Source organism: Carlito syrichta, unplaced genomic scaffold, assembly GCF_000164805.1.
Source record: "Carlito syrichta isolate Samal-C Ts95f unplaced genomic scaffold, Tarsius_syrichta-2.0.1 Scaffold308855, whole genome shotgun sequence".
Lineage (NCBI taxonomy): Eukaryota > Metazoa > Chordata > Mammalia > Primates > Tarsiidae > Carlito > Carlito syrichta.
The window spans coordinates 126,991-153,707 of NW_007252951.1; the positions used below are offsets into that span (position 1 = coordinate 126,991).

General features: G+C 35.4%; 1 protein-coding gene across 1 annotated transcript in view; it reads left to right on the plus strand.

Annotated features, from left to right (window-relative positions):
* The window catches only part of LOC103268612 (disintegrin and metalloproteinase domain-containing protein 22), a gene marked incomplete at its 5' end in the record, with an annotated part of 217,672 nt that overhangs the window by 125,152 nt on the left and 65,803 nt on the right, over positions 1-26,717 (plus strand). Inside the window, 7 exons of the mRNA XM_021716649.1 lie at positions 299-381; positions 7,876-7,939; positions 9,574-9,643; positions 19,889-19,959; positions 23,274-23,348; positions 24,998-25,069; positions 25,873-26,039. Coding sequence (XP_021572324.1) covers positions 299-381; positions 7,876-7,939; positions 9,574-9,643; positions 19,889-19,959; positions 23,274-23,348; positions 24,998-25,069; positions 25,873-26,039 — 602 coding nt within the window. The remainder of the gene's footprint in view (positions 1-298; positions 382-7,875; positions 7,940-9,573; positions 9,644-19,888; positions 19,960-23,273; positions 23,349-24,997; positions 25,070-25,872; positions 26,040-26,717) is intronic.

Here is a 26,717-nt window from a genome sequence, read left to right on the forward strand (position 1 = left end):
CTGGTGCAAGGGCCACATGTGTATTTCTATATCTGTTTCTTTGTTCGTCTAATATCACCTACATAAAAGGAAAGTTAAGTCAACTTTTATTTCCCTGTCTTTTGATTTGGAGTCAGTTCACTAGGAGTGTTTATGAATAATTCTGTTAGAAATGGTTTTATAATGCTAATCTGATTAATGAAATATTGTACAGGGCTCTAGATATGGAGGTGCAGTGTGAGTAGAAACCACCTGTGAAATGATGCAGCTGATTCTCCTTGTGATGGCATAGGCTTACATCCTTTATTCCTGTTTCTAGGGAGGAGAGCACTGTTACTACCAGGGTCATATCCGAGGAAACCCTGCTTCGTTTGTTGCATTGTCAACATGCCATGGACTTCAGTAAGTGTTCAAAAAATTATTTGTATTGTTAATTCTTTCAGTGACTTATTTTCTTTTTAATTAATGCACCATAGTAGAAATCACTACTTTGTTTCAAGATACAATTTTAAATTGGCGATGGATCTGATTTTTTCTCTTTTGTATTTTATAGAACAAGCAGATGTTAAATTAGAGTTGCAGAGAACATAAACTTTGGAATTATAACATGATACCTCATAGTGATATCTGAAGCATTTTTCTAGTTTCATCTACATTCAGACAGTAGTCGTTTCTCTTTCTTTGGCTGTTTAGCCTCTTGATTCCATTTCTATCCCTTCTTCTCCCTGATGTTAGTTTTTATGGTTTCTAGGAATAATAGAAATCTTGGTAGATTGGATGTACCAAGAGTTTCCGAAAGGCTGCAGGTGACCTCACAAACGCGTGTGTTTTAGCCCTTTGTTTCAGTCAGTGTCACACCTAACCCATAGCACATTTGTGGAGGGTCTGTCTTTCTCAGAGATCTCCAAGGAATAGAGTTCATCCTTCCTTGGGGCCTCGCTTCCTTTCTCATAACCTTTATTATCTAAGAGTGTTTGCTGATGTTTAACATGGGAATACATCCACTTCCTCCGTCCTGTCGATAATGATGATACACAGTTGGCCATCTCTTACTTGTTTTGTCACCCCTTATTAAGTTACCGTGTCATTCTTCAGCATTCTATTTAGACCACATTATCCCATTTCCTTCTTGTTTGTTTTACTTTTTTGGCAAAGAACAAGTCAGCACTTTAGTTCTGTGAAGTTTTAGGGGAAAACTCTAAAATACTTCCTTTCTGTTACCAAGTTAGAGGTATGACTTCTTACCTAACAAGCAGTTATTGAGTATCTGCTGGGTGCCAACCACTGGGAATATTAAGGTGATTGAAACACAAGTTCTGAAGCTCATAGTCTTGGAGGGGGAGGCCAAGTCTAGCCCAGCTTCCTGCAGTAGAGTGTGATAGGTTTATTTGTTTTCTCTGAAAGAGGAAAACAGAGTGGGAAAAGTGCAAGAGGAATGTTGTCATTTTAGAAGAGGTGACACTTTAGGTCTCCAGAGATATGTCACCTGAAGATGGTAGAATGCAATAGGCTTTGTTAATATTAACCAAGGGAAGGGGGTTAGAACAACAGATCTTAGATTTAGGAAAGAGATAATGGGCAAGGCCAGAAGGTTTAGCTAGTCTACCTAAGTAGATCCTCTGGTTAGGATCTGGGAGTATGTTAGTCATAAAGAAGAGTCCAAAGATGAATTACATAACCAGAGAAGGGAGGCAATGTGACTGAGATTATGGAAGACTTCCATTTCCTTGTTGTTTGTTCTAAAAGACTATTTCACTTACTGTAAGTAAATGTATACATTTGGCCAGGCACGGTGACTCATGCCTGTAATCCCAGCACTTTGGAAGTCTGAGATGGGAGAATTGCTTGAGCCTAAGATTTTGATACTAGCCTAGGCAACATAGTGAGACCGTGTTTCTACAGAAAACAAACAAAAAAATTTAGCTGGGCATGGTGCATGCCTGTAGTTCTTTACTGGGGAGGCTAACGTGGAAGGATCGTCTAAGCCCAAGAGGTTGAGGCTTCAGTGAACTGTGACTGTGCCACTGCACTCCATCCTGGGCAACAGAGTGAGACCCCGACTTTTTTTAATTTTAAATACATCTTTGAATAAAGAGATTTTTTACAAACATGGAATTCATGCTTAATATCTGAGCCTCTGTTTTCTTAATAGGGAAAAGAAACATTGAAGTTCTTTTCAGCAATAAAATTGTTATATCTGATCTCAAGACAAGCACAGCTGTCACCTAGGAATAGTACAGTTGGACCTGTCAGCATTTGTGACAGCAGATGTATGTTGGAGGGAAGGGTGATATAAAAAAATGAGGGTTTTTTTTCCCTCTCTCTCTTCCTCTTAAAATCTCAATCCCAAATCACAGTGTGAGCATCTTGCTTGGTACTTGTTCCAATTTGCCTTCTGGTTTCCCAAATGGACTCAATATTGTATCAGAGAGAAGATACCACTGCCTTCTAAGGCACTAATTGACCTGAGAACCTAAGAATAATATCTTGCTACTAATTCTATTATAGTCATTTAAAGAAGAATTGAAAAATAACTTTTAGGAAATTTTATAGTAATTGGATCAGGTGTAGGACTCAGAATCCTGCCTCAGTTGTTTTAACTAAGTAAATTTGACTTCTACTTTAAGAAACTTTTTCATTTAAAACTGCACAAAAATGGAAAGATAACCCTTGTGTGTCTTAGAACATTGCACAATTGTGTACAGCCATTTTGGATTTTCTTAGACTTTTATATTGGATAAATATATTTTTGTATTGGTTTGTTATTTATTATTACTTCTCATTTGATTTTACCTCTGAACAAAAATTGCTGGAAGAAATATTTTGATGGGATATTATTAAATACTCAATAATGTATGTTGTCTCAATTATAGTGATTTAGAAATGAGATATATTATTTTATCTGTGATATTCTTTATAAACGACCAAGCATATATTGAGATTTTTTTTTTCTTTTTTCGGATTTATTGAATTCAGTTGAAGAACATTAAGGGGGAAAATCAGGTTCATATGTCTTTTCCATAAAGAATATGCAAGGGCACATTTCTTCAAATTTAAAAGACTAACAGGCATTATTTTGTTTTGGTATGTTTGATGTTATGACAAAATCCTGTAACTATGGGAACCTTGAAGAATGGAGTCAATTCATGAGTTTATTGCCCTCTTGTGGAAATTTGTAAGAATGACAGTTTCTTTTCAAAACCTTGTTTTAATGCAGCCTTTTAAAAATTATGCTTAACTGGTCTGTGATAACTTGGTTCTAGCTATAGGTTTTTATCAAGTATATATTGTTATGGACTCAATATTAGTTAGAATTCATATGAATAAAACAAAAAGGTGCCAATCCTCAAACAAAACAAAACATGTATTTTTTAGTTATTAAAGAATTAATAATGGCATATTATATAGCAATCCAGATTCTTCTAAAATATAGTGTTAGAATGTTTCATTCCTTCCCTCCCTTCCACTTTCCTTCCTTCTTTCATTTGTCTTTCTCTCTCTCTCTCTCTCTCTCTCTCTCTCTCTCTCTCTTTCTCTTTCTCTCTCTCTCTCTCTCTCTTCAGGGTCTCAATTGTGCTGCCCAGGCTGGAGTGCAGGGGCGCTATAATGGCTCACTGCTTCTTTGAACTGCCGGGCTCAGATGATCCTTCTACCTCAGCCTCCCAAGTAGCTAAGACTGCAGACATACAAACCACACCTGGCTAGTTTTGTTGTTGTTGTTGTTCTTGTTGTAGAGACAAGGTCTCACTGTGTTGCTTAGACTGATTTTGAACTCCTGGGCTCAAGCAATCCTGCCTCAGCCTCCCAAAGTGCTGAGATTGTAGGTGTGAGCCATTGTGTCTGGGCAAGAATCTGTTTTCTTTACACTGTATGCGTGATGTTTAAGCCCAATACAAAGAAGTGTTTTTCCCATTGGACATTAACCTAATAAAGTACTATTTAAACAAAATAATCTATTTGCTACTTTGTTAGTGTTGCCATGTGAACTTCGGCAATTAGTGATGGTTTTATGTCATTTTCTAGATGGCTCTGGCCAGTTCTCAGCTTGTGTGCAGAGAATGTTCACTGCCACATTTGGTCTACTGTTTTGAAAAGATCCCCCCTCTGATTCCTTAGGCATACTATGTTGTCAGCAATATCTTATAAACTGCATCCATTTATCTTTAAATTCCAAGTGTTCTGTCATGCAAATTCAGAAAATACATGTGGTTAAAAACTGCAGATGTGAGAATAACCATTTTATGGGTATATAAAAGTTGAAGACATGTGGAAGATATTACAGCAGGAATGAAAGAATTTGGATAAAGGTTGAATGAATGTCATTATAATTATGTCTTAGAGAGGCCAACTGATTTTACTAAGGCATCAATGAAAGGCAAATACTATTCTATGTTTAATAGCTTGACTGTCATGCATTCATTTTTACCTACAACTGAAAAACTACTGCAGAAGGTCACGACAGCTTTGCTACCTTCAGTTGCCTGAATGATAATATTCCGGTAGAACTAGACTGACTGCTCTTCCTCATGGTCAGTCAGAAATGAGAGGCAAAGGGCTGGAAGAAAATGCAGTTTAAGTCGGGCTCGGTGGCTCAGCCTGTAATCCCACGCCTTTGGGAGGCTGAGGTGAGTGGATTGCCTGAGCCCGCGGGTTCGACACCTGCCTGGGCAGCGAGACCTCATCTCTACAATAAATCAAAAAATCAGCCGGGCGTGGTAGCGCGTGCCTGTAATTCCGCCTACTTGGAAGGCTGAGGCGGAAAGATCACCAGAGCCCAGCAGGTCGAGGCTGTGGTGGCCGGGAGCGGCCACTGCACTCCAGTCTGGGTGACAGAGTGAGACTCCAACTCAAAAAAAAAAAAAAAAGAAAATGCAGTTTATTCTGTAGCCAAGGTAACAGGGAACAAGTCCACATCATTGCTGGAACTCATTCAAGGAGACACACTTTTATTTTCAGTATTTATAATTAAGCATTTGGCTCTTATCTACCTTAACTAACAGGACCAATGTATAATAAGACCATCACTCAGTGTCTTAGCTGGTTTTTTTGTGTGTGTGTGACCATTGACACATACTAGTATTCAGATAACATCTGAAACAGCAGGCTACATTAAAAAAATTTTTTTTTAATTTTAAATATGTGGGATACAATTCAGGATTAGGTATACAAATGTTCATTACACAGCTACTCTTGTTGATGAGGTGTGTCCCCCTACTTTTTTAAAAACTAATCTTGCTTTTTTGAGGTTACCTTTCCTTTTAATAATTCTCGTATACTACACTTTCTGTTCTTTAAGAATTATTACACATAAAACAATAAGTGTGTAATATATTACATCTGACTAATGGTTAAAGTAAAATTTAAACATTTAAAGTTACATAGGAGAGGGAGTGTACACTCAGAAGGTTAATTAATACTCCTAAGGATCTAAAGATTTTAACAAAGTCCTGGACATGGCACTTTGGAGGAGTTCGGAGACTTATCTAAATTTTAGCTACTTTTTTAAAGTACACCCTGCTCCTCCATGCTCTGTAAATTTCTGGAGGTCTGGTGCCAGGTTTTTTTAGTCACCAGCAGTTTTATTAGATAAAATCAGCCTTCAAGCAGGTTTAGAGCTCTTTAACAAAGGAAGGGAGGAGGGGTGTAACATCCTGAGGGCAGTACAAAGTGGGGAAAAATGTATACTTTTAAATCTAAGCAGCCTCTGTATTACCTGATTAATCATTGTCAAATAAAAAAGGGATGAGTTTCTATTATTTTAACAGTTTTCTTTTTTCCTTTTTTTTTGTTGTCTTAAACAAATAACCCTTGATTTTTAGCCTATTGCAATAAGATAAGTTTCTTCAGCATCATAAGGGACTTGAACTCAGTAGAAGGGACATGCCCTCCTAAGAAGAGTGACTATCAGGATCTCACTGAGTGGGAGTTAAGGCCATTTGTAGATTTAAATGCTCTCCAGAGGGTGGTAGTCACATCCAACCTAAGATGTCCAAAACCGAACTCTTGATTTGTGCCCTGCACCCTGCTTCTGTGACCTGCCTCGTTAGGCCCTTCCTGGAGCCTTTTTCATCTTGTTAAATGGCTCCTCCATCTTCCAGTTGCTTGAGTCAAAAGCCTGGAGTCCTTGCTGACTCTTTCTTGCATACTCCCATTTCAGTCCATCAACAAATTCTGTTGATTCTACTTTCAAAATATATCCCAAACTGACAAATTCTCACCACCTCCACCATTATTTCTCTTATCTAAGTCACCATATTCTTTCATTGGATTATTGCAATAACTTCCCTGCTTCTATCCTTGCTGTCCTAAAGATTATTGTAACACAGTAGTTGGGGTGATCATTTTAAAACTTAAAGGAGATCGTTTCCTCTCTGCTTAGAATGTTGCAGTGGCTCCTCAACTCTCTTGGAGAAAAACCAGGCCCTGAGTATAGCCTACTTATAGCCCTATGACCCCTCTGATCACGTTGCCTAGAACTTTGCCCCTCACTGACTCTACTCTAGCCAACCGTCTTCTTGCTGTTCCTGGACAACACCAAGATTTTCTTATCTTGGGCTTGCATCTGAAATGTCCTTTGCTTTGATATCCTTATGATTCATCCCTTGACTTCATTCATTTCTTTGCCTAAGTGTCATCTCTGTGAAGCCTTCTTCTGAACCCTTATATGTCAACACCCAGTTCTTTGATACCATTACTGCTCCTAATCTTTCATTTAAATTAATTGCTTTAATTTCCTTCCCAGAATTTGTCACTATCTAATGTACATTTACTTGTTTATTATATAGTTATTGCCTGTTCTCTCAGGAATGCATGTCAGTACCATCAGGACAACAGTAGCGTCTGTCTGTTTTGTTTGCTACTATACCCCTAGTTTCTAGAACAGTGCATTGTAGGTGCTCTATAAACATGTATTGAATGAAGGAATGAAGGTGGGTAGCAGATTGCAAATGGGTACCTCATGGACCCATCTGCCTGGACTTTATTCCTACCTCTGCTCTTGCTGGCTAATGTGTTACTTCATCTCTTTGGGCTTCAGTTTCCTTACCTGTAAAATGAGGATAGTCATTATACCTCCCTCGTAGACTTATGGAAAAGATTAAATGAGTGTAAAGTATTTATCTCATGTCAGGTTGTTCAAATGTGTTAGCTCTTGTTACTAGAGCATCTAACAGATGTGTATTCACTAGGCCATTCTCAGTATAGTCCCTGACAACCTACATCAGGAGCACCTGGGATTTGTTTAAAATGCAGATTCCTGGGTCCCAGCCCAGAAATCTGGGGAGGGTCCTGAAAGACCTGCATTTTTACAAGCTTTCCAGGCGACTTTTTGCATATTAAAGTCTTAGAATTTGATTGCTTGAGCCCGGGAATTCAAGACCAGTCCGGGCAACATAGCAAGACCTCACTTCTATAGCAAAATAAATAAATAAAAATAAAATAAATAAATTAGCCAAATGTGGTGGTGCTCATTTGTAGTCCCAGCTACTTGGGAGGCTGAGGCAGAAGGATCCCTTGAGCCCAGGAAGTTAAGGCTGCAGAGAGCCTTAACTACACTCAGCCTGGGCAACAGTGAGACCTTGACTCAAAAACAAAAACAAACAAAAAATAAAGTCTTAGAATTATATGTTAAAGGTAGGAGTAATGGACAATATCTAGTGAGTGACTGTCCTTAGCGTGAAGTTGCATCAGGATGAGGAGACCCTACTTATGGGGATTCAGAGGAAGATGCCTTTCTTTCTCAGTGGTGTGTATGTGGTGTGTCTAGTGGTGATGGGTGAGACTGGGAAATGGTCACTGAGAAGTAAGCTGGTCCTCTGGCTGCTGCTAATTTTAAAATGAGCTTGTTCTGAGGAGCAGGTCAATAGCCACACCTAATTACTTTCTTGTACTTGTCAGTGGGATGTTCTGTGATGGGAACCACACATATCTCATTGAGCCGGAAGAAAATGACACTTCTCAAGTAAGTGCTCCTATTTGCTGTGACAAATGGAAATATTTATGCTGAGGGCTTTTTTTCTCTCCACTTCATTTCATTTTCATTTTTTAAGGATTAATATAGTAAATATATATATAGATGCTCCTTGACTTATGATGGGCTATGTTCCAATAAACCTATCATAAATCAAAAAATTGTAAGTTGAACCATTGTAAGTCCTGATGCTCCTCAACTTTTGATAGGTTAAATCTTAAACCCATTGTAAAGTTGAATAATTATAAGTTGTAAACTGTCTGTATATTTTAATTTAAATATTGAATAGTAAAAAAACCCACAAGTTTTGTAAACAAAAACACAAAGTTTTGTTTCTTCCTCTTTTATGCTAGAAATATAATATTTTTCTCTGAGGTGTTCTAAAGCTTTTGTTTCTATCTCCAACCTAATGTGCTATGATCTATCTTAGTCTGATTGGGCTGCCATAACAAAATACCATAGATTGAGCTGCTTAAACTACAGAAATTTATTTTATACAGTTTTGGGAACTAGAAGTCCAAGATCAAGGTGCCAGCAGGATTGGTATCTGGTGAGGATTTTCTCTTTGGGTTGCATATGACTGCCTTCTCACCTGTCTCCAGATAAAGTCATGCTTGGGGACTTCAACATGGAATTTTAGAAGACATAAACACTCAGTCCATTACAAATCAAATCCACAGATATTTGATTTTTCACCCTCTTCTCTTTATTAGATTTTAGATTTTTCTCTATTGTGCATTGCTTTTAAGGCTGTATAAAGAAACCTAGATTTTTAAAATTCTCTCTCTCATTTTCCACAAATTAGGAAAGAATTAAATTGATATTATAGACTTTCTAGCTCCATGCAACTTTGGCCAAATGCTTAGAGAGGTAAATAATTTCAAGAAACGCACATTGTTTTGTCACCCTTAAGCAGTCTTGTTTGGGAAAACTCTCTATGTTGTATATTATTTTCTGGGTACCCACTGCTGCCTGTCCTGTCACTTTGCTTGGCAGTGTGATTTTTTATGGCAATATCATGAAGCTTAACTATTTATACATTCGATTTTCTTTTTAATAATTAGATAAGTTAGATGAAATTATATTTGAATGTTTATTAATTTCTCTTAGAAGAAAACTGTGACTTTCTATCTCATTTTTTTCATAGACATCTTTCAGCAAAGTGATATATTTTTCTTTTTAATAGAACTTTGTGTAACAATTGGGTTTTAGAGCAGCTTCCACTTTGGGCATCAGCTTATATCAGTCATTCTGCTCCCCTGTACCAGAAAGATTGTTAGCTCTACTGTCTTTGCCTACCAAAGCCATCTGACTTTTAAAAGGGGGCAGGGATCTATGAAAGGAACTAGTCATAAAAAGCATTAACCCATTATCCCAGATGTCTTGCTTGTCCTTGGGGGAATAGATCCATGCGTTTATTTTCCATTACTGCAAGCTTTGGCTTCTCTGTCTGTGAAGGCATTTTGCATTTAATTGAATATTGCTCTGGTATTGGGAGAATACAGGAGTGAGTAGGAAGGATTGTGCAATGGTTCATCACCTCTCCAAACCTGGGAGCTACAGTTTCCTGAGGCTGTAGATAACTGGTTGTACATGCTTAATCTCTGTTGCTTGTGTCATTCCAGGAGGATTTCCATTTTCATTCAGTTTACAAATCCAGACTGTTTGAATTTCCCTTGGATGATCTTCCATCTGGTATGCTGTTCATATAGTGACTTTTTAAAAAAGAGGATAATGTCAATGATTCATTTAATGCTTTAGAGCTAATCTATATGTGAAATATTATTAACCCACATCTGCTCATGACATTTTTAGAGGGAAAGCCAAGTCACATCAAGGGAGAGAATAAATACAAACTGGCCTTATGGATTTGGAAAGATGTGGCTTAAGCATATTGAAGGGAAACTCAAAAAAAAAATTAAGGTTCAAGTAAGGTATTAAAGGAGAAACAAGGTTAGAGCAAGAATTGAACTGTATAGGTGAGACATAAAAATCCACTCTTAGTGAATTATTAGTTTCATAAACGTAGGGATGAACTTTTAATCATTTTTCCACTTGTTGTTTTCCTCATCTCTTTTTTTGTCTGGCATTTTTAAGAAAGAGGTATTATAGACTAAACTTTATTATTTTTATGTGCTATCAGTGAAATGAGTCTTTTCTTTTCAAGTATGTATGTAGATACATTTATGTATAGATGCTGATTTGAGAGCTGCTTCCAAGTCTTCACATGACAAGAAGGGCAGCACATGCTTACTTTGCCCTCCTTAGCAGAGCAGTGCTTATGCAGGATACACTTGTTTTTGGCTATATTGGACTCATTCATTTTCTCCTGAAAGCAGGGTACACTGGGATATATGGTGTGGTGATACGTCCTACCCTAATTAGTGAATGCTGATTATTCTCATTTTTAATCTTATTTTAATCTTTGCAATAGTTCTGTAAGATTGGTATTATTCCCACTTTATGGATGAAGAAACAGAAGCTCAGCTGGTTTGTCTTTTACAGGGACCCACAGTTAGTAATGGATGAAGTTGAGTTTTGGGTTATGACACTATGAAAATGTACTCTGGGAGAAAGGCACAAGGGGACATTGGAAAATTGCCAACCTGAGAGCAATCCTAAACTAATGCTGAGGAAATCCTTATCTCTTCCTCAGAAAATGAAATAAGTGTTTTCTAACGTCCCTTCCTCTCTAAAATAAGTTTATAACTCCATGGCTTCTTAAAATTCTCCAAAAGAGAGAGAAACACTCTCCCCATCTCACCTGCTGCCAAAGGAATAGAAGATTTAATAGAATTCAATTTTTTGAGGCTGGGCACAGTGGCTCACGCCTGTAATCCCAGCACTTTGGGATGCCGAGGCGGGAGAATCACTTAAGCCTAGTTCAAGACCAGCCTAGGCAACATAGCGAGACTTCATCTCTACAAAAAAATCAAAATATTAGCTAAGTGTGGTGGCACATGCCTGTAGTCCCAGCTCCTTGGGAGGCTGAGGCAGGAAGATCACTTGAACCCAGGAATTCGAGGTCACAGTGAGCCAAGTTTGGGCCACTGCACTCCACCTGGGCAAAAAAGCCAGACCCTATCTCTAAAAATAAAAACAAAATTAACAATAACAGAATTCAGTATTCTGAAAAATCTACAAATGGGTGTATAGATGCTCTTATTTCACACAGACTATTTAGACTGTTCCTTCAGTGACATTATGAAACTTTTTATAGTCCCTATTATGGGAAGAAAGTAAATCATGACTACCTGCCTGGGAGTAAAACTACAATTTAATAAGTGTTCCTGGAAGCAATCAACATTAATTAATATTTAAAGTAATAGGTGTAGGGGAGGGACACAACATCAATAACAGTACCTCATCTCAAACCAGACAAAGTGGGGACTAAAAGGGAGGCCCAAAATTTACCTGTACGATGAACACTTTTATACCCAATCCTGAATTGTACTCCACATCTTTAAAATAAAAAAAGAAGTTTTTTCATAAAAAATAAAACATTAAAAAAATAAAGTAATAAAGATTCTCACTCCTCAAGACTTGATTGTAGGTTTGCTATGATATAACCCTACAATTTTTTAAAGACGTTGTTCCTTTACTGCAGAAACTTTATAGGTGACTTGGCAGTTTTGCTGTTATTGAAATGATTTTTAGATATATTCTTTGATAACTATCAGTCTCAGTTTCTAGTTTTCTTTTTTCATCAGAAGTTGGCACTGTCAATTTTAAGAGTGGCATTTTTCTCTCAAGATTACTTATGATTTACTATGATACATTAGAAGAAAACATGAAATAGACAAATAAATGACAAAACTGTAATTTCTGTGTCATATCCTCAGAAGTAAGCTTATTTATTTTAGGTTGAATAAAGTTTAACTGGGTTGTGCATTATCAGCACCATTATCTTGCTGTATGTTGTTTTTTCCAAGAGATAGAAATATGATCTGAGATAGAAACTTGTTTAGCCGTAGAGGCTTTTGTTTTACATGGCATATCTCTCAGGACTAGTGTTTCTAGGAACACATTTTGGAAAAAACTATTTCTGATGGCTCCCTTAGCATCCCGTTTTAAACAAATTATATGCAATGAAAAGCACAAATCTGGTGTACTACTCAATACATTTTTATATACACACACTCATGCTGAGTATAGAACATTCCCATTACATCAGTAACTTCTTTTGTGCACTTCCTAGTCAGTTCCTCCTACCTCTGCAATTCCTTTTCTGCCTTTTTTTTTTTTTGACCATAGATTAGTTGTGTCTGTTATAGAAGTTCATACAAATGGAATCATGTAGTATGTCCAGCTTCTTTTCTTTAGCATATGCCTGTGAGATTTATGTTGCTAGGTGTAGCAGTAGTTCATTCTTTTACATTATTGAGTATATTGTATTGTTGGAATACACTTCCGTTTTTTATCTCTTACATTGATGGACATTTGGGTTGTTTCCAGTTTTTGGCTATTATGAGTAAAGCAGCTTTGAACATTCTTGTGCAAGTCTTCTTTTGTGGGCACATATTTTCATGGTAATATCTAGGAATAACATTGGTAAATATCTAGGAATAACATTGCTGGACCAAGGGATAGTTATATGTTTGACTTTATGACAGTGTTCATAAATTTTAGCATGCATCAGAATCACCTGGATGACTGGTAACCACAGATTGCTTTTCCTATCTCCAGAGCTGTTAATTCAATATATTATGGGTGGATTTTGAGAATTTACATTTTCAAGTTACAGGTGATGTTGATGCTACTTGTTTAATCAAACTTTGTAACCACCATTTTATGAAAAATTGCTGAATCTTTTCTCAAAATGATTATATTTGATATTTGCATCAGCTCTGTATGAGAGTTTTAACTACTCCACATTTTGACCAATATGGACTGTGTCATTCTTTACTTTTAACTATTATTCCTAGTACATGTGGTCATATCTAACGTTGGTTTAAATTTGTATTTTTCTTATGAATAATGATGTGTAGATAGCCATTAATCATACTCTTTATAGTTTATATTTTCTGCTTATTAGCCATTAATCAAAATATTTATATTTTTGTTATTGAGTCATAGGAGTACTTACATATTCTGGACATAAGGCCTTTTGCCTGATATGTCTCATGAATATATTTAGAGTCTTTGACTTGCTTATTCACTTACTTTATGTTGCCTTGTCAATGAGCAGATGTTTTAATTTTGATGAAGTCTAATGTCAGTTTTTATGATTATTACTTTCTTTCTCCAAATAAATCTTTTCCTGCCCCAAGTTGTGAAGATATTTCCCAATGTTCTCTTCTAAAAATTCTATAGTTTTATTTTTTATGTTTAGACCTATGATCCTTCTCAAATTACTTTTTGTGCATGGTAAAAAGTAGAAATTGAGGGTTTTTTTTTTAAATATATGAATATTAAGCAATTCTAACATCATTTGTTGAAAAGAGTTTCCTTTCATCATTGGGTTGCTTTGATGTCTTTGTCAAAAGGTATTAAATGGATCTATTCCTTGATCTGTTTGGCTATTCTTATCACACTTTTTGCTTACCGTGGCTTATAGTTTTGAAATCAGATTACATAAATCCTTCAATTTAAAAAAATTTGTTTTGACTATGCTAGGTCCTTTGCATTTCCATACAAATTTTAGAACTAGCTTGTCAATTTTACAGCTCTTCTGGGATTTTGATTAGAATTGTATTTGGTGTATAGATTAATTGGAGAAAAACAGACATCTTATTACTGAATCTTCCAGTTCATGCGTATAGTATATCTCCTCATTTATTTAGGACTTTAAAAATTTCTCTCAGTGTTTGGTTATTTTTAATGTTGAGGTTATATTAGTTATTTACTGCTGTATTAGAAATTACTTTAAAATGTAGTTGCCTTAAGCAACAAACCTTTACTGCCTCACAGTTTCTGAGAGTCAGGAACCCAAGTGTGATTTAACTGGGTGTTTCTGGCCCAAGGTCTCTCATGAGTTTGTGATTTAACTGTCAGCTGGGATTAAAATCTCATCTGAAGGCTCAACTGGGAAGAATTCACTTCTAAGTTCACTTATAGGATTGGTGGCAGGCCTCGGTACCTAGCACATGGGCCTCTCCAGACGGTTACTCCCCACATGGCAGCTAACTTGTTCCAGAAAAGAGTAAGAGAGCAAGAGAAGAGAAAGAGAGAGGATGCCTAAGATGGAAGCCACAATTTCTTTGTTAACCTAATCTCAAAAGTGATATCCCATCACTTTTGCTATATATTAGAAACAAGTCACAAGGGCCAGCTTTCTATCAAGGGATGGTATTATTCTATGGGATTGTATTGTATTGGTTACCATTGCTGAGTAAATAGTTGCCACAAAATTTGCATCTTAAGACAACACATGTTTATTATCTCACAGTTTCTGTGAAATCAGGAGTTCAGGTATGGGCTTAGATTCTTCATGGGAGGTCAAAGTGGAAGGATTGCTTGAATCCAGGAGATTGAGGCTAGGGTAAGCCATGATCATGTCTCTGCACTCCAGCCTGGGTGACAGCATGAGACTCCAACTCAAAATAGTAGTAGTAGTAATAATAATGATGATGATGATGATGATGGTGATGCCCATTTTGACTGGTGTGAGATGGTATCTCATTGTGGTTTTAATTTGCATTTCTCTGATAACTAATGATGTTTAGCAGTTTTTCGTAAGCTTGTATTTTTTTTTTTTTTTGAGAATTATCTGTTCATGACCTTTGCCCACTTTTTAATGGGGTTATTTACTTTTTGTATGTGTTGATTTGTATAAGTTCCTTACAGATTCTGGATATTAGTCCTTTGTAGGATGCATAATTTTCAAATATTTTCTGTCATTCTGTAGCTTGTCTGTTTACTCTGTTGACTATTTCTTTTGCTGTGCAGAGAGGTTCTTTAGTTTATAAGTCCCATTTGTCATTTTTTGTTTTTGTTGTAATTGATTTGAGGTCTTAGTCATAAATTATTTACTTAGGCCAAAATAATTTTTCCTAGATTTTCTTGTAGGGTTTTTATAGCTTGAGATCTTAGATTTAAGTCTTGGTCTATCTTGAGTGAGTTTTTGTAGTTGCTGAGAGGTAGGAGTCATTTCTCAAATAACTAAAAATAGAGCTATCATTCGACCCAGCAATCTCACTACTGAAGATCTACCCAAATGCTCATTTTATCGGGAAGATACCTGCACTTGTATGTTTATCGCATCCTTATTCACAATACCAAAGTTATGGAATCAACATAAGTGTCCATCAGTGGTAGACTGGATAAAGAAAGTGTGGTACACATACAGCCATGAAAAAGAATGAAATCATGTCCTTCGTAGCAACATGGGTGTAGTTGGAGACCATTAAATGTAAATGAACACAGAAATAGAAAATCAAATACCGCATTTTTCACTCAAAAGAGGGAGCTAAATAGTGTATACACATAAGCATAAAGATGGAAACAGTAGACACTGGGAACTCCAAAAGGAGGAAGGGAGAGAGGGAGGAAAGCAAGGGTTGAAAAGCTAATTATTGGGTACTATATTCCCCATTTGGGTGAGGGGTTCAATGGAAGCCCAGACCTCAGCATTATTCAATATACACTTGCACATGTGCCCCTGAGTCTAAACTACAATGAAATAATATGTGTATATGTCAGAGCTTTAATATGCTTTAAAATTATATAATTAAGAGACTGTAAGGTATATACCACTATGTTATGAGACGTTTTCTCTGGATGTTAAAATTAAAGGCAATTTTTATTTTCTTTTGCAAAATCAAAAACATTAGAAAACCACAAAAACAAACAAAAAAGAGGGGAATTGGAGGAACAAGAAGACACTGATATAGCAATTCCGAAATTCTGCTGGGCAAATGGTGACTCTTACCTTAAGTTTCAAGGCCTGGAAATAATTCTTCATGACTTGACTGTACCTTCTCAGCTTTTGATTCTGCTTATCCTTCCTTTTCCATGAAAGGTGGCGCATGTTTGAGCTGAGTAGTTTTATCAGCCTGTTTTGTAGATTGCTAAGTTTTTTTTTTTAAATCAAGAATACATGTTGAATTTTGTCAGATACTTTCTCTGCATCTGTTGAGATGATCATATTTTCTTTTTTAGTATGTTAATATGGCAAATTGTAAAAACTGATTTTTTGCATATGAAACTAATTTCATCCTTAAATGAATCTCACTTGGTTATGGTAAGTTATATTTTTATATATTGCTAGATTTAATTTGCTTGTATTTTGTTAAGCATTTTTTATGTATAGATTCAGGAAAGTTACTGGGCGGTAGTTTTCTTTTCTGGTTTTAGTATCAGGGTTATGCTGGTCTTATAAAATGTGTTGGGAAAAGTTCCCACCTCTTCTGCTTTTTGAGTTTGCTTAAGATTGGTATTTATCTTTAAGTGTTTGACAGAATTCATCAGTGAAGCCATCTGGGCTTGTAGTTTCCTTGGAGAGTGTTAATAACAAATTTTATCTAATAGATACAAGATTTTAAAGATTTTCTCTATATACACTTGTGTTCATGGAATTTTATCAAATTATTGAATTTATTAGCATAAAGCACTTTCTAATATCTACTTATCCTTTTGATGTCTGTAGGATCTGTATTGACTTTTTAAAAATTGGCCAATTACCATTGATCAATTTATTGATATTTTCACACTTTTCTACTTGATTTGGTTTTTATTTGCTTGCTCTTATTATTCTAGCTTCTTAAGATGTAAGCTTAGACCACTGATTTTACATATTTTTTCTATCTAATGTAACCACTTAAAGATACACATTTCCCTTCAAGTACTGAGGCCCTTACCTGAATTCCTCATATTTCAACTTGTTATATCTTCTTTATCTCTAGGTCAAAACATTTTATAAATTCTCATGTGATTTCTTCTTTTTCCCATAGGTTATTTTGAAATGTGTAATTAATGCCAAAAAATTTGACTATTTTTTTCCAGACTTCTTTTTGTTAATTTTTTTTTTTTTTTTTTTGGAGTTGAGTTCTCACTCTATCGTCCAGGCTGGAGTACAGTGTCATGCATGATCATTTCTTTGTTTTGGAGTCGAGGTCTCTGTCATCTAGGCTGGAGTGCAGTGGCATGCATGACTATAACCTTGACCTCCTGGGCAAAGGTGATCCTCTTGCCTCAGCCTCCCAAGTAGCTGCACATGCTACTATGCCTGGCTAACTTTTCCTTTCTTTCTTTCTTTCTTTCTTTCTTTCTTTCTTTCTCTTTCTTTCTCTCTGTCTCTCTCTCTCTTTCCTTCTTTCTTTCTTTCTCCCTCCTTCCTTCCTTCCTTCCTTCCTTCCTTCCTTCCTCCTTCCCTCCCTCCCTCCCTTCCTTCTTTTTGTAGAGATGAGATCTTGCTTTGTTGCCCAGGCAGGTCTCGAACTCCTGGTCTCAAGCAATCCTCTCGCCTCAGCCTCCCAAGTGCTAGGATTACAGGTGTGAACTACCATGCCCAACTTGTTATAGGTTTTTAGTGGAATTGAATTGCAGTAAGAGAAAATACTATGTGCCATTTCAGTTTCTTTAGATTTATTGGGGCTTACTTTATGATCTAGCATATTGTCTGTCTTGCTGAATGTTTCATGTATTGCTGAAAAATATCTATGTTTTGCAGTTGTTGGGTGAAGTCTTTAAAAAATGCCAATTTAGGCAGATTGGTTAATAACATTGTCTTCTATATCCTCATGAGTCTGGTTCCTTTTTTCTGTCAATAACTGAGAATACTTAAAATCTTCAAGTATAACTTTGAATTTGTCTGTTTCTTCTTTCAGTTCTGTCAGGAGTTGCTTTATGTATATTGAAACTCTGTTATTAGTTGAATAAACATTTAGGAGTGCTGTGTCTTTTTGATGAGTTGATCCTTTTATTATTATGAAACAGTACTCTTTCTTCCTGTTAATATCTATTGTCCTGAAGTTACATTGTCTGATATTACTATTACCTTCATAGCTTTCTTATCATTAATGTTTATAAGGTATATCTTCTTCCATATTTTATATTTAAAGTGCCTCTATTGTTAAAACCACATAGATAGGGCATGCATTTAAAAAAATTCATTCTGGCAATCGGTGCCTTTTAGCTGTAGCATTTTGGGTTTTTTACATTTAATATAATTATTGACATGATTTGGCTTAATTTTGTCATCCTGTTTTTCTTTCTTTTTTTTTTTGAGTTGGAGTCTCACTCTGTCACCCAGACTGGAGTGCAGTGGCCGCTCCCGGCCACCACAGCCTCGACCTGCTGGGCTCTAGCAATCCTTCCACCTCAGCCTTCCAAGTAGCCGGAATTACAGGCATGTGCTACCATGCCCGGCTGATTTTTTGATTTATTATAGAGATGAGGTCTTGCTGCCCAGGCGGGTCTCGAACCCGCGGGCTCAGGCAATCCACTCACCTCAGCCTCCCAAAGGCGTGGGATTACAGGCTGAGCCACCAAGCCCGGCTTGTTTTTCTTTCTTCTTGTCTTATCAGTTAATTGTAACAGACAACTTATCCCTTCCTCACAAAATCTCTTGTATACCCAAACCATAACATTCTCCAAAGCAACATGATGGGAAAATATTTGAAAATGAAATGATTAGTAGCCAATATATTAATTTTCTTATCCCAATTTCATTATTCAGCTTCTTTGTCACAGATTTCTTTCTTTTTTATTTTGTTTTTGAGTTGGGATCTCTGTCATTCAGGCTGGAGTGCAATGACATAGTCACACCTCATGGTAGCTTTGACATCCTGAGTTCAGGCGATCCTTCTGCATAAACCTCCTGAGTAGCTGGGACTATAGGCATGTGCCAACACACCTGACTAATGTTTTTAAATTTTTTTGTGGAGACAAGGACTCACTATGTTGCCTAGTCTGTGTCACAGACTTCCCTAACCACGATTATCTCTCACTTTCAACAATGTTGTTTATGCTATCCCATATATATTAAAAATTCAGAAAATAGTTTAATTAGTTATTATCTATGAATTTAATCATGGTAATGAAAAGAATCTGGATAAGTTACTTAAATGAGTCATGGACACAACTTTAAATAGATTCTTAAAAACTTTCATAATTTTAAAAAAATCACATAGGTTGATAATATAGAGTACATTTTCTTATTAATATTTAAGTTAATGTAATAACTCATTCATTTGAAAAGCAAGCACTTTTTTTTTCACATTTTGGGACAATGGTATGATTTCAGAGAACTTTTCAATTTAAGTAAACGGTATTCAAGAATAATGATAGTGGTTCACCATTAGTGTTGTACAGTGTTACTCCCACAGAAAACCTCTTCATGTTGTTCAGTCAACTATCAAAGTTTTAGGAAATCTGCACCACAGGGAATGATTTTAAAAATTTTCATTTCACTTTGTAGAAAAATCCTGCCTTACAAATAACTTAATCTTATATCCGGAAATGTCTCTATATGCATAAACAATTGTATAATTTTCACATCTGCTCTCAAAAGCAGACAAAACTTGAGGTTAATTTGGTTATGGGCAAAGAAAAATGTTAATTGATTAGAAAAAAGTAACAAACTTTGGTGCTCTAAAATAATTTCTTAATAATTAAGAAATTGTGAATGCGCAATTACTTATTCTACTTGCTTCTCTTTTTCAATGTATTTTGCTGCCTCTAGAAGGTTAGTAATGGAGGTGAAAGTCAATTTTGCTTTTTAGAAGATTTCTGAAAATGATCGTTATATATTTATAGGAGAAATATGAAAAAATTGTGAGATAAATTATAACAGAAATAATGTTTGAGATTTGGCAAATTGTATTCATTCATTTTATGTTTATTCATTATTAATATAATATAGATACTTAGATTCATGTTCTCTATGATCATTAAGTAAATATTGAGTATTATAAAATTCGTAAGAAAGAGGGCAGGTAGAATTGTTTGAAAGAAATCTGACAAATGCACTAAGTTAAATTAAATTATATTTTCTTCTAGAATTCCAACAAGTAAACATCACTCTACCAAAATTTATTTTGAAACCAAGACCAATAAGGAGTAAACGGCAGGTATGTGTTCACAGGGATATGTCATGATATTTTAAAACACTTGGCAACTGCTAATCATTTGAATCTGTGTTAAGTCTCTGTAAGAAGGTAAGTATTAGTTCAGCCATTTGTCTGGGTGTGGTAAACAGTAAGGGTGACAGATCTGTAGGAGCAGAAGAAAGGAGGACATATTATTTTATAGACTCAAAAAGGATTCAAGATAGTGGCAATAATATGGGTTCTCACTGTGGCTTATGAGGGCCCTGCTTGTGGTATCTCAGTTTCTTTCTACCACAGGCTTCTTTCCTTTCCCATATATACACCAAAACGTGGAGTCTGCTTTTATGGTACATATTCTTGTATTTATCTCCTTGAAGATAACCCTTATGTGTGAGTCCATCAGGTTTTGAAACCACAAAATGCATTTGTTTCACTTGAGCTTCTTTGGAGTCCAGAATATGTAAAATTAGGACATAAGCTTTTATGATCGTTCAGCTGGATCTTGAACTGGATAATAACAATTGTTTACACAGTGCTTTAAACCGCATGAAGTAGCTACCATTGTTATCCTTTCACATAAAGAAAAATTATGGCTTTGACATGTGAAAATGACTTACTAGGAATCATAGAGATGATAAATAATTTAGATAAAATAAGAGCTCTGACCATCAGAATCAAGATTTGGTGGTGTACGTGTGTGTGTGTGTGTGTGTGTGTGTGTGTGTGTGTGTGTGTTTTTAAAAAAATATATAAAGAAAATAGATCTTTAGTAAGATCAAGCAGTTGAAGGAACCAGGTATCTTGCATTTATTACCTTGAAATAAAATGTATTTACAGACACATTTCTATTGTAAATAATAGTTACTAAATATTGTTGAATCTTACCATATGCCTAGCCCTACTATCAGAATTTTAACTGTTTAATCACATTTAATCATTATAAAAAAGTTATGAGGAGGCTGTTATTACAGGTTGAGTACCCCTTGTCTGAAATGCTTGGGACCAGAGGAGTTGCAGATCTTGAATTTTTTTTTTTTTGATTTTGGAATATTTGCATTATATTTACTGGTTCAACATTCCTAATCTGAAAATCTGAAATATGAAATCCATGAGGATTGCCTTTGAGAATCATGATGATGCCCAAAGAGTTTTGAATCTTGGAACATTTCAGATTTTGGATTTTGGGATTAGGAATACTTAACCTGTGTTATCTTCACTTTACTGGTAAGGACAATGAAGCTAAGAGCCTTAAGCAACTTGCCTGTAGTCACATAGGATGACCCAGTGGGGGAATTGAGATTCTGACCTAGGAAAAAATCTGTTCTCAGATAGATGCTTATAGCCACATATGCCTATCTGTTACCTCTCAGAAGCCCATATTTTCCATTAATCACTACCATGAGTTCATATATCTTGTGAATGTTTATACATATAATAAATATTATGTGTATAGACACACATTAAATGTGAATATGTGTATATACATATAGATGTGTGTGTGTATACACACACACACACACACACTAGTAGAGACTGAGACATACTCGTGTATATCTTGAGGCCCAGTTAGGTAGATAAAAATAATTACCATCAAGATTTAATTGAAAGTAGTATTTATTTTCATGAATTATGAACTGAGAGAACTAAGAGAATAGGGTAATATTCTTTTGACATATCCCTTGAAGTTCTCCATAAACAGTTCAACATTTAGTTATTTGCTAAGCACACAAGCCCTTGATTTCTCTTTCTAAGAAAGCTGTGGAGCCATGTAGGTGAAGTTCTATAAAACTGTGTAGTCAATATGACAACTCTCTGACTTTACAAAAATGTTGGGACTTGTTAGAAAGTCTACTGTGTTAACTAGTAAGTCTTTCCCATGATTAGCAAAGCAGATCATATCATCATATCATCCTGAAAACATCCTTTAAAAAAAATGATTCATGTTATTGATCATTGGATATAGTTTAATGTTACTCATTAACAGAATTAACAGTCTATTATTTCCCATCAGCTTGGCATTGTAATTTTTATTTTAAAGTTTATAAGTCTAGGAATGCAGTTAGCAATGGCACAATATCAATGCGATGCCTTTTTTTTTTACAGTTTTATGCATGTATGTATGTATGTATGTATGTATGTATGTATGTATGTATTTTTGAGTTGGGATCTCACTCTGTTGCCCAGCAGAGGTGCAGTGGCATGATCATGGCTCACTGCAGCTTCAACCTCCTGGGCTCAGGCGATCCTTCCACCATAGCCTCCCAAATAGCTGGGGCTACAGGGATGTGCCGCCACACCTGACTAATTTTTTCACTGGTCTGTTTAGATTTTTTTGTAGAGCCAAGGTCTTACTATGTTGCCCAGGGCACTCTTCAGCTCCTGGGTGCGAGCAATCCTTACACCTTAGCCTCCCAAAGTGCTTGAATCACAGGTGTGAGCTATTGCACCTGGTGAGCTTGTTTTAAATGCAGCTCTCAAACCAAACATACGTGTATCAATTTAACATTGATTGTATACCCTCATTACAAAAATGGCCCATGGGCAAGTGAAGAAAAGATTTCCTGAAAAAATGTGTTTTGAACTATAGCATAAAGGAAAACGTTTTACATACCTTGTTAATGATTCTAACTGCAGAGAACAAAGGGAATGGCTGCTTTAGTGGCTCTTATCTGTAACTTTCATTGGTCATGATTTTGAAGGTGGAGAAAATGAATTGTTGAGTAGAGAGAGCTCACTATAATAGATAACCCCAGATTGCCTAGGAGTTCCCAAAGCTGACAAAGCCTTGTGTCATTTGGGGGTATCCCCTGAACCATACCAGAGGAAGGGCACATCTCATTCTTTTGGAGATGAAAGAATAAAAGTACCGCCACTTCCTGTGCCCCTCTTTAAGATCCTCAGGACCCTAAATTATACCTGAAAGACTGCTCTTCATGTGTTACTATTTCCAGGACATATTGTTAAATAAAAATAACCTGATGCAAAATAGAGTGAAATAAACGGAAGTACAAAATAAAGTATATATTGATGTTTCATTTTATATTGCATAAGTATTTCTGGATAAAACCAGTAACTCTCTATACCCATTGTGGACTTGTGGGGACTGAGGTGAGAGGAAGACAATCACTTTGTGCCTTTTTATACTATAATTTTTTGAACAATATACATTTATTACCTACCAAAAAACTAAGTAACTTGGTCCAAATTTCAGGAAATGCTAAAGGAATAAAATGGGAGGAATTTTGTTTTGTTGATTTCTTTCTTTTTTTTTTTTAGTTTTTCAGAGCCAAGTTTATAGGGCTCATTTGGGTGCTGTTTTATTTACTATATTACAGCTTCGTCGACATCCTCGTAATGTAGAAGAAGAAACCAAATACATTGAACTGATGATTGTGAATGATCATCTTATGGTAGGATTTGCTTTTTTTTTTTTTTTTTTTTCCTTTAACTTGTGTGTGCCTAGAGTAAAGCTGGTAAGCCCCCAAAATATGTTTAGAAGGACCAAAAAGCCCATCAAGCTGCAACCTGGAGAAGGTATTTCTTAACCAGCAACAGCGTGCAAGTAGGAAACATTCTTAAGTGGGAATATCTAGCAATAATTTCTGATGTTTCAAAAATATTTCTGAGTTATAATGTCAACTCTTTGAATTTGCTTGATTTATAATATAGGTGCTGATGTTTGAATCTCCACTTACTAAAATGACAAAGTTTAGGAGAAGTAGAAATTTCCATTTTATATTGAAAATGTAAGTGAGGCACCGATTATGTGATGCCTTTAGTTTGTAACATATAGCTTTATCTTAATAAAGAAAAAGCATTTTTTTTTACTCCATCTTGCTGGGTAGAAAACCATATGGAAATGCTTATATAGCTAAGTAGTGAAGACTCTTAGAATGAGAACTTGGCAAAACTTTCTTCTTGTTAAATCAAATTATTTTGACCCGTAGAGTGTATATTCAATTCATGTGCATGTTGCACTCAGTATGGTTACATTCATAGCACAGATGTGAGTTATGATGTTAATTGTTCCATGTAACCAGAGTTTTAAACTAAAAATGTGTACTGATGCACACTGCTGAATTTTCCTTGATTTATGGTAGAAGTGCATTTTAATTTACTTTAAATGATTTATTTGAAGAAAAATGTGTCTTTTTAATGTATGATTAAATAAATAATATTGATATTCTTAATTATTACTGTTGCTAATAATAATAATAATAATCAGGGTTTAGTGCTGCTTCCTTTAGGTAAGGTCTATGTGTTATGTTTCTACCTATTTGAATCCATTGTTTCCTGGGATTTTCATAAAATCAGAATAAGCTTCAAGAACATATATTTTGAACATTTTAGATACTCACAAATTCGGTTATCTATAAATATCTATAGGCAGATAACATAGATAACATAGTGAAGTGAACAAGGTATAAGACAATAGGGATGGGTGAGGGGTCTGTGGTAAAAGTGAAGGAACATGGTATATTTAAAGGGAGCAGCAGCCACCTGCCAGATATTACCATGTGTGCTAATTTTAAGTGAAGCCAGAAATCAGGTTTTACATGATATTTCCTGATTTTTAAGATACCACTGAGACCATACAATAGATATAAGTTATTCATCGGCCCACTATGCCACCTCATTGTGACCTTTATCTTGGAGTTTTCTTCTTACTAAGTCTTGTAGAACCTGTAGTTTTTTGCTGGCTATACCCCTATTTAGATTTGTATACCTTTCAGTTTATAGGCAACATTTGAATGTTTTATCATTTTGAATAACCTGATAAAAATAAACATGTGAAATCGATGGAATGGGTCTTTTTAACTTCATCTCACAGATAAGTAAACTGAGGCGTCAAGTGTTTCATATCCTTGAATCAGGGTACACAGCACATAAAGAACTAGGTCTCAACACTGACTTTTTTTTATAAAAGTGGTATTTTTATAGAAAAAAACTTTTTAAAAGGCATTTTTAGGAATTTTTCAATTATACCTTGTTTTTTCTGCTGAGATGATTATTTCCTGGTAGTGTTGAAAGTCCTTCACTTGTTTTCTTTTGTTTTCAGTTTAAAAAACATCGACTTTCCATTGTATATACCAATACCTATGCAAAATCTGTGGTGAATATTGCAGATTTGGTAAGTATCAACCTGGTTTGATATTGTGCTAGAGGAATTTTGTTTCCGGATTGCTAATAAAGTGGATAGTAATACGGCTCTTATATTTTCGTTGCTGTAAGTTGCACTTTAGCCAAGGTGTCCCATAAGTTCTTTTTGACCTTGCATCTCTGGCTGGGCAGAGGAAGTGGTCAGTTATCCACAGATATGCCTGGAATTCCTTCTTGTGTTTTTCACACTGTAAAGATCCCTAACAAATATGTTCCTAGTGACTTCTAACAATGGAACACAACAGTTGTGCCTTTTTTCAAGAGTATCTGGTGCTTTGGCAGTGATGCAACTAAATAATTCCACTGTACCTCTGTGTTTTCCAAATCTTCCTTCAACAAGGCAATGCCAGTACTTTCTTCACAAGTTTAATCAGAGTCAATCAGGTTGTATGGAAATTATTTGTTTGGAGAATCTTCATGGTTCCATTTTATACTAGGATGACTCAAAACACAAAAGAATTCTTTTTCCAGGATGCCAGAAAATAGATTCAGGGGGAGCCTTGAATAGGGTACAAGTATTTGCCAAAAAGAGATCTTTTGTTTCTAAAAAGTGCTTTGTTCTTTGGGCATTACTTGGTAAACAATTTGATTCTGTGTTACTCAGAGAAATGTATGTAAAATAGAAAAATAATTATCTCCCTTAAAAACAGTAATGTTTCCTATCTTTAACTAAAACTCAAGAGGTTTCTGTGAAAAAAACTTTGTAATCCTGTTCATAAATGATTTGGTTTTATCACATATACAGCTGATGTTTTCATTTTATTAATATACTAGATATATCAAGACCAACTTAAGACCAGGATAGTATTGGTTGCCATGGAAACCTGGGCAACTGACAACAAGTTTGCCATTTCTGAAAATCCCCTGATCACCCTACGTGAGTTTATGAAATACAGGAGAGATTTTATCAAAGAGAAAAGTGATGCAGTTCACCTTTTTTCGTACGTAACTTTTGCAATGATTTATTACTTTTTTGATTCCATGTTGAATGCATTATATTTGTGACTGAAATGTTTCCTTCTGCAACAAAATACAATAAAGATTTGATATGGCAGATATATTTGGAAGAAGTTCTAAAGTATAGGTTGTTTGAAAATTTAAGAGATCTAATTTTGAGTTATTTTATTGTTGTATGTCTGTTTAATTTTTCGGTGCATTTACTGAGTAAAAGTACTGCCAATACTCATAGATATAAGGTATTCTTAACAACAGATAAATTATTTTCTTTAAGGTTGCTGAATGTTAATGTTCTCCCTGCTTTTGGTTCTAAGGAAAGAGCTTACTTAGTATTTCTGGAGTTTATTTTATTTTATCTTTTTGTACTCTTAATTTTTTAGGGGGTAACATATCTTTGATGCAATAGCAAATTATATAGAGTAGCATTTTAAAATACAATCTAAATCAGGACGGTTGAAGAAAGTTATAAATGGAAGGAAACATTTTTGGGTAACTTTTTATTTTTTTATAATTTCAAATTTAAAGAAAAGTTACAAGAATACTACAAGGAAATTACATATGTCCTTTATCCAGATCCATTAGTTATTCACATTTCCCTCCATTTGTTTTATATCTTCTTTCCTCCTCCCCTCTTTTCCTTCCTTCCACCCATCCATCCATTG